The sequence below is a fragment of the Halichoeres trimaculatus genome, unplaced genomic scaffold (assembly GCF_033239565.1).
Source record: "Halichoeres trimaculatus isolate MK-OKI-2021-1 unplaced genomic scaffold, fHalTri1.1 fHalTri1_scaffold_2, whole genome shotgun sequence".
NCBI lineage: Eukaryota > Metazoa > Chordata > Actinopteri > Labriformes > Labridae > Halichoeres > Halichoeres trimaculatus.
In genome coordinates this window covers 10,495,773-10,509,706 of record NW_027437180.1, presented here as the reverse complement: position 1 = coordinate 10,509,706, position 13,934 = coordinate 10,495,773, and the positions used below count along the sequence as shown (strand labels likewise).

General features: G+C 37.6%; 2 protein-coding genes across 2 annotated transcripts in view; both read left to right on the top strand.

Moving 5' to 3' along the window:
• The window catches only part of LOC141785256 (alpha-2-macroglobulin-like), a 30,241-nt gene extending 29,565 nt beyond the window's left edge, over positions 1-676 (top strand). The window contains exons 35-36 of the mRNA XM_074663446.1: positions 219-257; positions 654-676. Coding sequence (XP_074519547.1) covers positions 219-257; positions 654-676 — 62 coding nt within the window. The remainder of the gene's footprint in view (positions 1-218; positions 258-653) is intronic.
• A 5,956-nt stretch (positions 677-6,632) lies between these two features.
• LOC141802780 (alpha-2-macroglobulin-like protein 1) overlaps positions 6,633-13,934 on the top strand; it is a 31,708-nt gene continuing 24,406 nt past the window's right edge. Inside the window, exons 1-11 of the mRNA XM_074686510.1 lie at positions 6,633-6,734; positions 7,234-7,325; positions 7,501-7,681; positions 8,170-8,323; positions 9,568-9,620; positions 9,858-9,878; positions 9,986-10,151; positions 10,229-10,313; positions 11,799-11,943; positions 13,376-13,493; positions 13,766-13,875. Coding sequence (XP_074542611.1) covers positions 7,240-7,325; positions 7,501-7,681; positions 8,170-8,323; positions 9,568-9,620; positions 9,858-9,878; positions 9,986-10,151; positions 10,229-10,313; positions 11,799-11,943; positions 13,376-13,493; positions 13,766-13,875 — 1,119 coding nt within the window. The 5' untranslated portion in view covers positions 6,633-6,734; positions 7,234-7,239. The remainder of the gene's footprint in view (positions 6,735-7,233; positions 7,326-7,500; positions 7,682-8,169; positions 8,324-9,567; positions 9,621-9,857; positions 9,879-9,985; positions 10,152-10,228; positions 10,314-11,798; positions 11,944-13,375; positions 13,494-13,765; positions 13,876-13,934) is intronic.

Genomic DNA, 13,934 nt, shown 5'->3' with positions numbered 1-13,934 from the left:
AAAGGTGAGAGCTCTTGGGGCAGCCATACTGGAAATGCTAACAGTTCATCACCACAACCAGAGACAGAGAAAGAGAAAGCTAAATAGAGATGGCAAATTTTGCTACATGCCCTCTGTTCTCAGGGAATCTGACTGTTCTTGAAAGAAAACTTCACAGTTTTATTGGTTTAATTCCTCTTCAAAGTCTGATCTCTCCTCTTTTTTTTTTTTCCTCTCAGATGACCAGGCTGAAACTCAGTATATCTTCCCCTGTGCAGGTAACCTTCTTTGAGAGGGCAAATGACCCCGCATTGATCCTTAAATCACCTTCCTGATTATATTACATCAATGAGAATACAATTTACAACATCATGCAAGTTATTTATTCAGGTTTTGGTGAGCTTACCCTTTTTTTAAATGTCTGTGGGTTCATGCCAATACAAGCTATTCACTGGACTTGAACTTCTTGAATTGTAACAAAAGATGCAGAAACTGGACTGTTCTCAACCTTTTAACTCATAGTGTATTACATATAGCAGTATGGTGGACATATTCTAACACTTTCCCTGAAAGTCATTCAGGATTCACTCTGACCAAAGACATACAAAAGAAGACCTTGGTTAAAAAGAGAGAAAAAAAAGTGGCTCATTTATCTTTTTCCTCTTCATTTGCAGCTGGACCACCGCTGTTGTTTTGATGGACTCAGGATGATCCTGAATAAAACTAAATTTTCTCAAAGTTTCAGTGAGTTGTTTTTTTGTTTTTTTGCTGTTTATTTTACTTGTAATGGTGAACTCATCTCACTCCTACAGCAAAATAAGTTCAGGTTCAGATTAGAAGAAAAACAAGTATTACTAGATTGTTTTCTATTAAGCTAAAGACATTTTTAAAGTCCCTGTGGGGAGTTTGTAAGTGACCTTGAAAGAGTCTACTTTCTAGATATATGCATGATGTAATCCACACTTTAGTGCGGGATTATTAGCGCCAATGTTACAGGTTGAAGGTTATTTTAAAATGCTACCTCTTAGCTTCCAGTTCGGGTCTAGCATGACCGGAGTGATTTACAGCACAACAAAGTCTCTATGACACCACCACGCCGGCCGACGAAGTTGAGTAGCGTGAAGAGAAATCTGTGTTTTTCTCTACTGAAAACGATTTCTGAGATTAATTTTGTAGTGATGGTGGACACTGGAGCCTAATTGTCAGACAGAAAAAGAACAGAAGAGCAGAAGAAAGATTGACAGTAGAGACATAGAGCACGAGCTAAAGGCTAAAACAGGAGCTAAGCTGTTTGTGCTAATGTTGATTCCAACCCACAGTTATTCTGCAGTGGTCCATTCAAACTTGAGAGTCTATCAACGAAATAAAGAGGGAGGTTACATTAGCTCAGTTTGGTAGATGACTGGCAGGACATAACCAGGTTTCACTGACATTACCTCCAATTCTTACACAAAGCCTGAGTGCTGCGCTACGCTGTACTTAGAAACCACTCTAGTCAATCATTGCACTGACACAGCACATGCTGCGGTCTCCCAGCGCCGTGATCACCAACGACTGAGTGCAGCTGTTTCACTGCAAGTCTATTCAATCTCTTCAGTACAGATCAAACCAAACAGGAAATCAGACGCAAAAAAGATCAGAGTATCTGGTAATTTCAAAATATGTGTAACCCACACACATCCAGTGTGAATTGGCGCACACCCCAAAACTGTGGGGATGCACAGCACGGTGCTCACACTTTATGTGTGTGGGTTACACATTACGGACACATCTCAGTAACAGTACATATGGATGGCTACTCAGCTATTGGATGAGCTGAGAATCTGCTTGTTGTTACATTAGCCTATGAAAACGTGGTAGCACTACGCTACTAGAAGCGTTACTTGTAGCTGATGTACTGTCCAGACTTACATTTTCTTTAAGTACATATGTTGAAACCAAAAAAATAAATTAAAAAAATAAACGCTAAAAAAAGTGTGCAGAAGGGCATTTGATTTTGTATGACCAAAAAGCTATGTTGGAAGGTTCTTTGGGGTAAATTATTCTATCAATAGACATAATTACTCTCATCCTCTCATTTACTGGGGCCATTTCTCCAAGTTTGAATACAATATATATTTTTAATATGCTTGGCACTGTTACATCAGTTTTTTTTAATACTTGGTTGAAAAGCAAGACAAGATGTGGGAGTGATAACAGGGAAGTAAGAATGTTCACCCAGCTGAGATGTTTATTCTTACAGAATTAGAATTTCTCAGTGTCCACCCCCTTAGGAGTTTCCATGAGTACCCAGGTAGCAAGTCTTCATCCTCCTATCACTACACATACACCCTGATACGAGATATGGTTGAGAATTACAATGTACAGCTAAACCATTTGGGCAACGTAGTTTGTACAAACACACACACACACACACACACACACACACACACACACACACACACACACACACACACACACACAGAAAGAAAAATCAAGTACAGACATATTCTTAAGCTGAGTCAGTGCAAACGCGGCACTTTTCAAAACACAAACAAACACCAAGTGCAAAAGGGTTGAAAATGGTAGAACTTTCCACAGCCCAATGGAAATGTGACATTTAAATGTCATATTTTTTTTAACAGGATATCCCAAATGTCCCTTGCGATGGCTACATGCCAGGGGCTAGGCATGAGGGTTTAGCCCAAAACTTTTGATGGCTGTAGCTCAAAGTAGCTGGATGGGCTGCAGATTTGAGCCCCTGGGTGGCACTCTGGAGCATTAATGTTAGTGCAGCCAGTGATAGAAATGCACAGAAGCTGTGACACTGAACCTCTGTGTGCATTTTGGTCCCGATCCAACACTGTACTAGAGAGCTATTAAGGTTTTCATAAAACAGCTAAGATGGTCAACTTTGACGGTCATCTGTGGCCACGCCCATTGAGGTAGCAAAAGTCCATTTGGAACTTATCATTGTCAGTGCATGTAGTGTACACAAGCCAAGTTTGGAGTTGATTTGATGAAAAACCAGGGAATTGATCCATATAGTCTGAGGCTAAAAATCATCAAAATTTGATGTTTACGTCCAAATAGCAAGCTTCCAGTTCTGAATTGACTATGGTCATTGTAGGCTTTTTTTGTAGGTCTAGGCATGCTTGTTATGCCCACCAAATTTCAGGCCTGTAGTTTAAAGTAGTCGGAGAGGCTGAAATTTTGAGCCCCTTGGTGGCGCTATGGAGCATTAATGTTAACGCAACCAGCGATAGAAATGCTCTCAGGCTGTGACAGTGAACGTGTGTGTGTACATTTAAACTAAATTAATTTAGATTTTAAATACTGAACCATAAATAACAGTTTGTTGATTAGGTGTAAACTGAGGACATGCAACCCTGTTACTCAAATCATGGTAACAGGATTGCAAGTAACAGGATTGCAAATCTATGCTAATTGTAGCTTTTTCTCAGTAATCCATGCTAGCTTTTTGGCTAGCTGTTTGCATTTACCAATGGGACAAACCTACATGAGTAAATAAGTAGTTTTTTTGTCTAAATATTTATATTTTTCTAGAAATATGGGTAACAGGATTGCTTTAGGTAAGTGAGACATTCAAACAAGGCTGACAATCTTATAAAGATGTGAAAAAAAGAAGACTGCACATACCTTTGCTCTAACCATGCAGTTGGGAGACTGTCTAATGATGTCAGTTCCAGTGTGTTATGTGACTCACACATTTCTTCTTCTTCTACCATGCTAACAGGTTTAAGGTAACAGGGTTGCGTGCAAGTTGGGGGACACTGGTTTCTTGCACAATAATACTTATTAAAATTATTATGTTGATTGACAAACATGTTTCCACATCTACAAGAGACATCTGGGAATAAAATAATACAGAAGAAATTAGTTTTATAAGCCACTTTAACAGTTTTAACAGGAGTTCAATTTGGTCACCAAGGGCGGGGGACAAGTGAAAAAGCACATATTAGAGGGGTACCCCAAACTTTTTTGGTATTTTCAGAAAAGAATTTAAACTATTTTTTCTCTCAATTTATGTAAATTTGGTCTCAGGACAAGTAAATCTTACAACAACTGCATGATTTTGTATTTTGTTCAGGGATTATTGAAATTTCAGGGGGGGACGTAAAAAGTCCTCCAATATGATAATGACCCATAAAGCCTTGGATTAATTTTGTAGTGATGTTGGACACTGGGTCTGAGCTGTCAAAAAGAAAAAGCATGTCAGAGCAGAAGAAAGATAAACAACAGGAGAAGGACAGAGCACAGGCTAAAACATGAGTTAAACCGTGGTAGTGCTCATTTCAAAGTTCGATATCAAAACCTCTGCAAAACCACCTTAAGAGCATAAAACATTTCATTGAAACTTAAGAGATATTTCGAAAATGTGGTGTTTCCATTACCAAGTCTTTATTGGGATATTTACCTTTTGTGTTCTAGGTGTAATGGAAACACAGCTTCTGACAGTGTGTGAATGTAGTCATGGGAAATGATGTTTTTCCAGCAATAGTTGTCAATGCAATCAATGTCTAATGGATCAGCCTCACAGAAGGTTTGCTCTGTTTTCATGGAACTAGGATATAAATATACTTCCATCTTGAGCCTTTTCTAATAGCTGATAAAAGGTCCCATCAAAAGATTTGGCCTTTTCATCATATATCATATATATCATATTAAAGCTCTGGAGAGCCCACAAGACAACAAGATCTCCTCAAATCTGATTAAACCCTTACACACTGTTTCAGTCAAATTTGACACAGTATCCCAAAATTATGGTGGCCCTAAAGGTCAATGCGAAAAAACATTTCAAAATACACATAAACATTTACGAATGCGCAAAAACATTTCAAAATCTGAAAAAACATTTGTAAATCAGAAAAAACATTTCACAATCTGAAAAAAAAGAACATTTCACAATCTGGAAAAAACGTGTGAATGCACAAAAACATTTCAAAATCTGAAAAAAAAAACATTTCAAAATCTGAAAAAAATGTATGAATGCGCAAAAACATTTCAAAATCTGAAAAAAACATTTCAAAATCTGAAAAAAATGTATGAATGCGCAAAAACATTTCAAAATCTGAAAAAAATGTATGAATGCGCAAAAACATTTCAAAATCTGAAAAAAACATTTCAAAATCTGAAAAAAATGTATGAATGCGCAAAAACATTTCAAAATCTGAAAAAAAAAAACATTTAACAATCTGAAAAACATTTATGAATGCACAAAAACATTTATGAATGCACAAAAACATTTGTGGGATCATGAAATACAATTGAGGAATCATGAAAAACATTTCGAGAAACCAGAAAGGGTAGGACCATGCTACGTGTCTCTGAATGGCTTAACTGAAGCCCATCAGGCATCAATCGTACATTACTCTCCCTCGAGTCAGTCTCCCTTGCACATTTACATAATGTTCTAAAATTTTATTTTTAAAAGTTGAAAAAAAAGTAAGTTATTTGTTTTTGTCCTTACAGTAACTGAATGATGCAGAGGTTACCCAGAAATGATGAGTGGGTTTGTATGACATGGGTGAAAGGTGTATTGATTTTTGGCAGTTAATTTAACACAGGCTGTCTCTTTGACTCGTCACAGTTAGCCATCAGGCATCAATCTTACATTACTTTCTGTTTATGCTGGATGACCGTTTAAGCTCAGCCCCTGCGAAAATTTAGGTGTTTTCCAGGACGGAAGAGCAGGTTGCATTGATGGAACATTACTTTAATAAGAGACATTAATATAGTGTGATACTACAAATGCTTTCCACACATCACGACATACACATGTCTATTGGAACTCTTAAATCACACTTGAAGCACCGTGGACTACAGAGAAGGGGTGGATATTCCTCATTGGTGGCCGTTATGAGGGCAATATCATCAGAGCTGCTGGGACCTGGGGGGTATTCCACGAAGCTGGCTAAAGAAGGCTGGGCTATCCCCAGTAAGCGTGGCTTGAATAAGCGGCCACTTTAATCTTAGCTGCAACTCGTTCCACTAATGAGGCTCAGCTGATTGTCAGAGAGGCTTATTCAAGTCAGGCTGATCCAAGGGGTGGGGATTTGTAGAGTGGGGAGTCTTAAAGAGACAGCAGCTAATATGAAGCTTTGAAGCTTTTATGTTTTCTTTATTTGTTATTTTGTTTGTTTCAAAACACCAGTGTGACAAATTTTTAAAAAGGACAAAATTTTAAAAAGTCATTTATTAATTCATTTAATTTTAATCTTATCACATTAAGTGAGCCCATGATTGTAGCTTTAAAACACCTTGATTTATTTATGGTAAGGATTATTTAAACTGAGACTTCATAAATGTGTTGATCTTTTCCATAACATGTTATAGGTCAGGTTTTTGTGTGTCCTAAAATCTGCTTTGTGAGGAAAAATCAAAGGAACTATTGACAGTGAGCCAACTGTTATGTCTCGTCTTATATGTTAACTCACATCCTTAGTTCAGTGTGATATTTTGTTGTCCTGTCTGGTTTTTATGTTGTAGTAATGGCTCTCCTCTTGTTTCAGATTACTTCACTTCCTGTCCTGGTGTGTTTCCCGCTCTTGTGATTGTTGACCCCGCCCTCATTGTCTCCACCTGTGGCTCATTACCTCATGTATATATAGTCTGCGTCTCCCTTTGTCCTGTGTCTGTCTTGTCATGCCAGATAGTTTTGCTGTTGTATCAAGTCGAGTATTTTGTTTCCAAGTGTGTTTAGGCCAGGCTCTCCTGTGATTTTCAGTTTTTGTGGTTTTCCAGCACCTGCTGAGGTTTTTGTTCATTTTTGTTCTATACATCTTTTTGTAATAAAACCTTCAAAGCTCATACAAGTCGTGCTCCTGGGTCCTTGTAGATAAGCTTTGTCACCAACCCAGGATTAAAGAAAAAAATATATATATATACACTTAGATTTATTTTCTTTTTTCTTTTTTTTTAATTTAGGTATAATTAGTATTTTTTCTTAGAAGAAAAATAAACTGATTTACGCTTGTATGCTGAGAATTTATTAATCTGTGTTCATAACTTTGAACTACATTTTAACATTTTCCCTCAAGTCAGTCTCCCTTATATCTGCACATTTACATAATGTTCTAAAATTTTATTTTTAAAAGTTGAAAAAAAAAGGAGGTTATTTGTTTTTGTCTTTACAGTAACTGGCTGATGCAGAGGTTACCCAGAAATGATGAGTGGGTTTGTGTGACATGGGTGAAAGGTGTATTGATTTTTGTCAGTTTATTTAACACAGGCTGTCTCTGGGACTCGTCACAGTTAGCCATGGATCGTCCTGCAGTTCAGATGTGGACATGGACACTGTTTGTTTACCTGAGTTGGATGTGCGTGGTTGGAGCCACTGCAGGGCCGTGAGTTGACCAAATTAGACATTAACTTTTTTCATACAAATGTAAAACATTTGTTTGTTAAACATGGTAAAAATAATTCCAAACAATGTTTTTAGCCCCGTAGTGAAAATTATTTTATATAATCTGTGTGTGTGTGTGTGTGTGTGTGTGTGTGTGTGTGTGTGTGTGTGTGTAGGCAGTACATGGTAGCCATTCCTGCGGTCCTTGAAGCTGGAGCTGAAACATCATTTTGTGCGAGTCTCCTAAAACCCAACGAGACTCTGGTCATGACCGTCACTTTGAGGTCCCAAGATCAAACTCTGACCCTGATGGAGGAGACTTCCAGTCAAGAGTTTCACACCTGCATCAAGTTTCAGGTTGGCTGATTCATTTACCCATTGATTTTCTGAATATCTCTGTGCATGATTAATCAAAAGCAGTCCTTAGTTTAAACTCTGCAAAACATAACTCATACAAGTTAGCTCAAGCAATGGAAGTTTGTTTTTCCCATGAAAAAAATGCATCATGCATCAGGCTGTAAGCTTTTATTGTTTTAAGCTGTCATGACCATTATTGGCTTAAAATTCTTGACAAATGTTTTCTTCAAATTTAATGTCAGAACACAAGATCAGCATGAAAAAAAACGAAAGTGCCAATAAGTTTTCCAAAGGTGTTAAGAAATTATTTATTTATTCTATTTTTCTTCTATTTTTAGCTTAAGTTGTGAGATCACCTGACAAAATTAACTTGTGTAAAGACAGAAAAAAAAAACTAAGACCTGTTAACTTATAAGAAGACTGTCTTGACATGGAAGCAACAAATGAATAGATTAATAGATAACCTAGATTATCACATTCTTTCACAGCCTCCTCTAGTGCATAATGAAGTTTGGAACTTGGAGGTGGAGGTACGAGGACAAACATTTACCTCAAAAGACGTCAGAAGAGTCATGATCAAAATCTATGGACCCAGCACATTCGTCCAAACTGACAAACCAATCTACCTCCCAGGACAAACAGGTAACTTTTATTACTTTATCTACCGTGACAACAGAGATGAGATTTCGTTTTTCAGATTAGATTTAAAAGGTTAGATAGATTTGTCCTCACTTAAGTCGTTTTTCATAACTAAGACAGCATATTGTCCTTAATTTCGTTACTTGTTGGTAAAACAGAAAATCAAATTGGGCTCCTCCTCCTTGGCTCAGTACCAGCAGCAGCGCACACCCACAGCTTCTGACAATGACACTCACAAGTCCAGCAATCACCCTCACCGTCGTGTGTCTTTGTGGGAGAGCCGTGCACCTGACTTGACCCGTTAGCACAAGCTAACCACGGGTAGTTGACACATACCTGGTTAGCAGAAAGCTTCCTTCAGTTACTATTCAACACTTGCGTTCTGGGCGCGCTGTGATTGGTTGACCATTGGTAACCATGCTGACTCTCCGCCCAGAAATGTCCCAACACAACCAAAACATCATACACGCTAAGGAGAGGGTTTGAGGCAGACATAGACACTGACACACATGTACAGATCCCTAGAGTTGAGAAATGATACCATTCTGGGCATAGCACTGTGGTTTCCATGTGTCCACTCGAGGCTGGCCCAAAAAGCCAAGAAATTCTCACTGAAGCCTAAGTGAAATGTCCAAAGCACATGTTTACAGACATGTTTACAGCCTGGAGTGGAAAAGATTTTAGTCTCAACATTCCTTCATGCTATTAAAACAAACAGTATTGGGTTCGATTAGTTTATTTATTTTTATATACATTTTTTTTACACACCCATTTGATAATTCAGCAAAAGAGTTTAATCCAAATTTGCTAAATTTGAGGCACAGCTGACCTGACACACAGGCCAGTCCTTTTCCATGTTTGCTAAGGGCTAAATTCTATCTCAACCCAAGCTCTTAGTTTGTTTGTAGATTCATCCAAATATGACTTTAAGTAGCTTTTTCAATACGCTGAATGTCATTGTTTCTGCCATTGTACTATTAACAACTATCCCTGCTTGGCTAAAACCTTCCGATTGAATTTTTGCAACTTATTTCCAATTCATGATGTAACTTCTTGATGCCAGTTTCTGGGGTCCATGAGGATCTTCTTCTTCTTTTTTTAATTCAATTTTATTTTTTTGTACTCTTTTATTTTATTTTATTTTATTTTATTTTATTTTATTTTATATTATTTTATTTTATTTTATTTTATTTAACTTACTGGATATATTTGCAAGTTGCACGTAATCATTTTTTGTTGTTTCACAGTGCATTTCAGGGTCATCTCACTAGACAGCAAGCTCAGACCTGCCAATCAGTGGGTGAGTATTTGACCAAATAAGGAATCATCTAATGGTCATTGCTAAGTTGTGAAACACGTGATGGCTGGCCTGATCAATATGGCTGTGCTGGAAGTGCCCTCTGTGCAGTCTGTGCCTGTTGTCCAAAATATTTGCCTAATAGCATTTGGGGTTTCATTCAACATGAAGAACCAAGCGTCATAAAAACACTGAAAACCTAAACCTGCTACATTCTGTTTTTCCTTTTTTCTCCTACAGTATAATGTCATTGAAATTGAGGTAAGACAACTAATATTTTTTGAAAAAAAAAAAAAGCCCAAAATGTGGCGAGCTTTGGAATGGAAGGAAGGTAATATCAATCTCTCACATTTCCCCCTCAAATACAGGATTCCTCAAATAACAGGGTTGGTCAGTGGTTAAATGAGAGCTCCAATGGCAAAATACTGCAGCTGTCTTATCCACTGAGCTCTGAGGCTCGTGAAGGAACCTACAAAATCGTTGTGCATATTGATGGATGGAAAATTAAATCTACTTTTAAGGTGGAGAAATACGGTGAGTTAAAGTTTACTATATAACTTTTCATTTTTATTACACAACAAAAATTTTAAAACATCAAATTTTGTCTGCAGTTTTGCCAAGATTTGAGGTGAAAATAGAAACTCCTGATGAAGTTAGTTATTGGCAGGAAGACTTCAAGGCTCAAATATGTGCAAAGTAAGTCAAATCTTGCTAAGTCCTCAAATGATAACATAATAAAAACTAATGTTATATATACTTATTATCTGATTTCAGATAATTATTTTGATGCAGGAATAGTCACTCTTCTTCTCTTTTGTTTATCAGTCCCTAAACACTTCCGTTACTTTATGGGCTCTAATTTCGGGGCGCAGCACAGGGGGCGCAAGCCTGGCACACCCTGCACAGTGCTAATTTCGTGCAGCACACCACCATGCGCTGCCAATTTGACAATTTGGTAGACCGTCTGCGCAGAGATGGGTGTGACTGCATGCCAGAGGGAGTTGATGGCGCACCAGGGGGAGGTGTCAGCAGATTCATGTTGGCGCAGTGACAACATGAATCTGTAAATCTTAGCAGTACAGTGGAGGAAATAAGTATTGAATGCGTAACTCAAATAATCCACTCATAGAAAGAAATCATGACATTCAAGTCCATAAAAAAATGATTACGTGGATTTAAGTACGATAACACAGGAAAAAAAGTATTGAACTCACCATGGAAAGGCTGTATACTTTGGCAAGGAAATGCACCATACCACCTGGAATCTGTCAGTAATCATTACTTGAACTTCCAATTAGTGCAAACCAATAGCAGCTGAGCTAGAGCAAATTGATGGCCCTATAAAAAAAGTTGTTTTTTTCACCAAGCAGTTAAATACGTCACACCTCATGATGGGTAAAGGTCAAGAGCTCTCTGAAGAGTGCAATTGTTACGAGAAAACAATAGGCAACGCACTCCACCGCCATGGCCTCTATGGACGCTCAGCCCACGCTCAGCATCATGGCATGGGTTTGTTTTTCATTTCATGGTATTGGCAAACTTCATTTAATTGACGAAGAAATGAATGGAGCCATGTATGGGGAAATTCTTTATATGAATCTGCTGCCATTCACCAGGATGATGAAGATGAGACGTGGCTGGACCTTCCAGCAGGACAACGATCCAATGCACACGGCAAAGTTGACTCTCAAATGGTTTTAAAAAAAAGAAAATGAATCTGTTAGAATGGCCTAGTCAATCACCTGACTTAAATCTAATTGAACATTTGTGGAAAGAACTAAAGAAAAGGGTTCACCAGAGGGCACCAAAGAATATTCAAGATTTAAAGACAATCTGTGCAGAGGAATGGGCCGAAATCACACCTGAGAAATGCGAGCGATTAGTTCAAACAAACAAGAAGCTTCTGGAAGCTGTCAATGCAAAAAAAAGGCTCCTCCATGAAGTATTGGATGAGTCTCAGTTAGTGTGGTCAATACGAGTTAATAGCAATGTCTGGTAGAAATTTTGTTTTAATTTCATCTTTGGAAATAAATGTGATGAGAAAAAAGTTGACGCATTCAATTTATTTTCCCAACTCTATGTACCCACTTTAAGCTGATACAACCCCATCGCCCTCAAAGGGTCAAACTGATCTGATGTCATTGTTTTGAGATAAATTGACTGTTTTCTTTATCTATGTAGGTATACCTATGGACAGCCTGTGGCAGGCAATGTAAAAATTGAGTTGCAACGACCTTCCAAGCGCACAAGGTACACAATGGGACCCTTTTTTAATCCAAGGGATGCCATTGATACACCCCCACTGTCCTACACGGCGATACGACAGGTACGGTTTCTAAACACTCAAGGACACTTTACAGAGGATAAAAACATCAAACAATAATGAAACATAAAAAAATACAAAAAAATACATTTAAAGGCAATCATACATGAAAAGTGTTTCTCAAAAAGTGGTTTTGGTGAGTTTTTTGGAAGTGGAAAGGTCGGGACAGTCACAGATAGACGTGGTAAAGTATTCCAGAGGGTGGGGGCAGTGACAGAGAAAGCTCTGTCACCCCAGATTTATGTAAGCTTATTCAGGAAAAAAAATCAAATGGAAATGCAAAAATGAAAAATGAAAATGCAATACGGGAAATACATTTTCATTTCAAGGCACAATGTTTGGGTCATAATTAAAACTAAGTGTCCAATTTTGATTTTCATCTCCAAGACTGCTCTTTATGTGACATTATTCAAATCAAAGAGAAAGGGGGTTTGCATTTTGATTTTCAAAAAATGGTCTGCTAAATACTGTACATAATTCAGATGAAAATGCCTGATTCACAAGCACAGCTGCGGTGGGTGGGTGGGGTGTTTGTCTTCTTCTACTGTTGGGGATGAGGTACAACCAAAGGTCCACATTTCCATTTTATTTTTATATTGGTCTGAGGGCGAGTTTGAAAATGAAAATGAAATTGGTCTTTTCCTTGTCATTTGGGTTATTTCATACATTGTGCTTGCTGAAATTGATTATGTAAATGTAGTTTCTTTATTCTATTTTCATGTTTGCATTTTCATTTGAAATATGTCCAGTATTCAGTGGATCATTTCTTGAAAATTACACAGTAAACTTTTTTTTCACTTTATTTTGAATAATGTTACAAAAAAGTGCAGTCTTGAAGATGAAAATGAAAATGAAAAATGAAAATTTTCCTGGAAATGAAAATGTAATTTCTTGATTGCATTTTCATTTTTATGTTTTCTTTTTAATTTTGTCCCAAATACGCTTCAATACAGGACCACGTTTACAATAAATGTAAATCATTATTTCTTTTAAATTTTGAGGTCAATTTTTGCTCCTGAGTGAAAATTGACTAAAACACATATTTAAGTGGCTCATATCAGGAGTCAAGCTTGGGGTGTGATTTCTGGTGACAGATGAGGCTTCTGCACGTTGAGTAGAAATGTCATAAACACAGACACGTGGTTCAGTCAATGGTCTGTAACTGTGAGCGTACTTTACACTTACACTGCAGCCAAGAGGTGCAACAGACCACAACCCTCATGTAAAATCATCTCTTCTGAAATGTGTTTCAGGAAAAGTTGTACTGAGGAAAACAAATTGTGTTTTTATCACTGGGTCTCTGTTAAAATGTGTAAATTGTAGTGGGTAGATATAATATTTTTCCATGCAGTGCCAGGTAGGGAAGATCAAAACATCCCTGAATTTAATATAACTGTTATACTTGAATTTAATTGATCTTATTTGAACTTTCCAGATGGATAACACAGGCTGTGCTACATTTATCATCGAGATGTCCACTTTTACAAACCCTGCTATGACAGGGATGCATGACTCTCTGGTGCTGACTGCAAGTGTGGAAGAGGAAGGCACAGGCAAGTCTCAGTTAGCTTAGCATATGCATATATGGAGCCATGAAAAATACTAATGTGCTTTACACAGTAAAGGAAGGATTGCGCAATGAAGAACTCCAACAGGGTCAGCAAGACACTGTCTCACCCTGAAATCATCTTAATGTGCATCACTAAATATCGTCTTTCTTATTATCTGGCTACAGGCTGATTCAACATGGATTTCATTGAAATAACATCACCTTGTTAATCGTTTCTGGCCCACACAGAGTTTTAACACAAAAGCTTTTGTGCAGGTATTTCACACCAAAATCAGAAGATGATGGCGATCACCTATGTTGTTGGAAAGCTCATCTTTATGGACACACCTAGTGTTTACGAGAAGGGCTCAGCTGTGGAAGGAAAAGTAAGCGAAAAAAAAACAAAACACTTTTTACTCTGACCGTTTACACATCCCAACCTAGT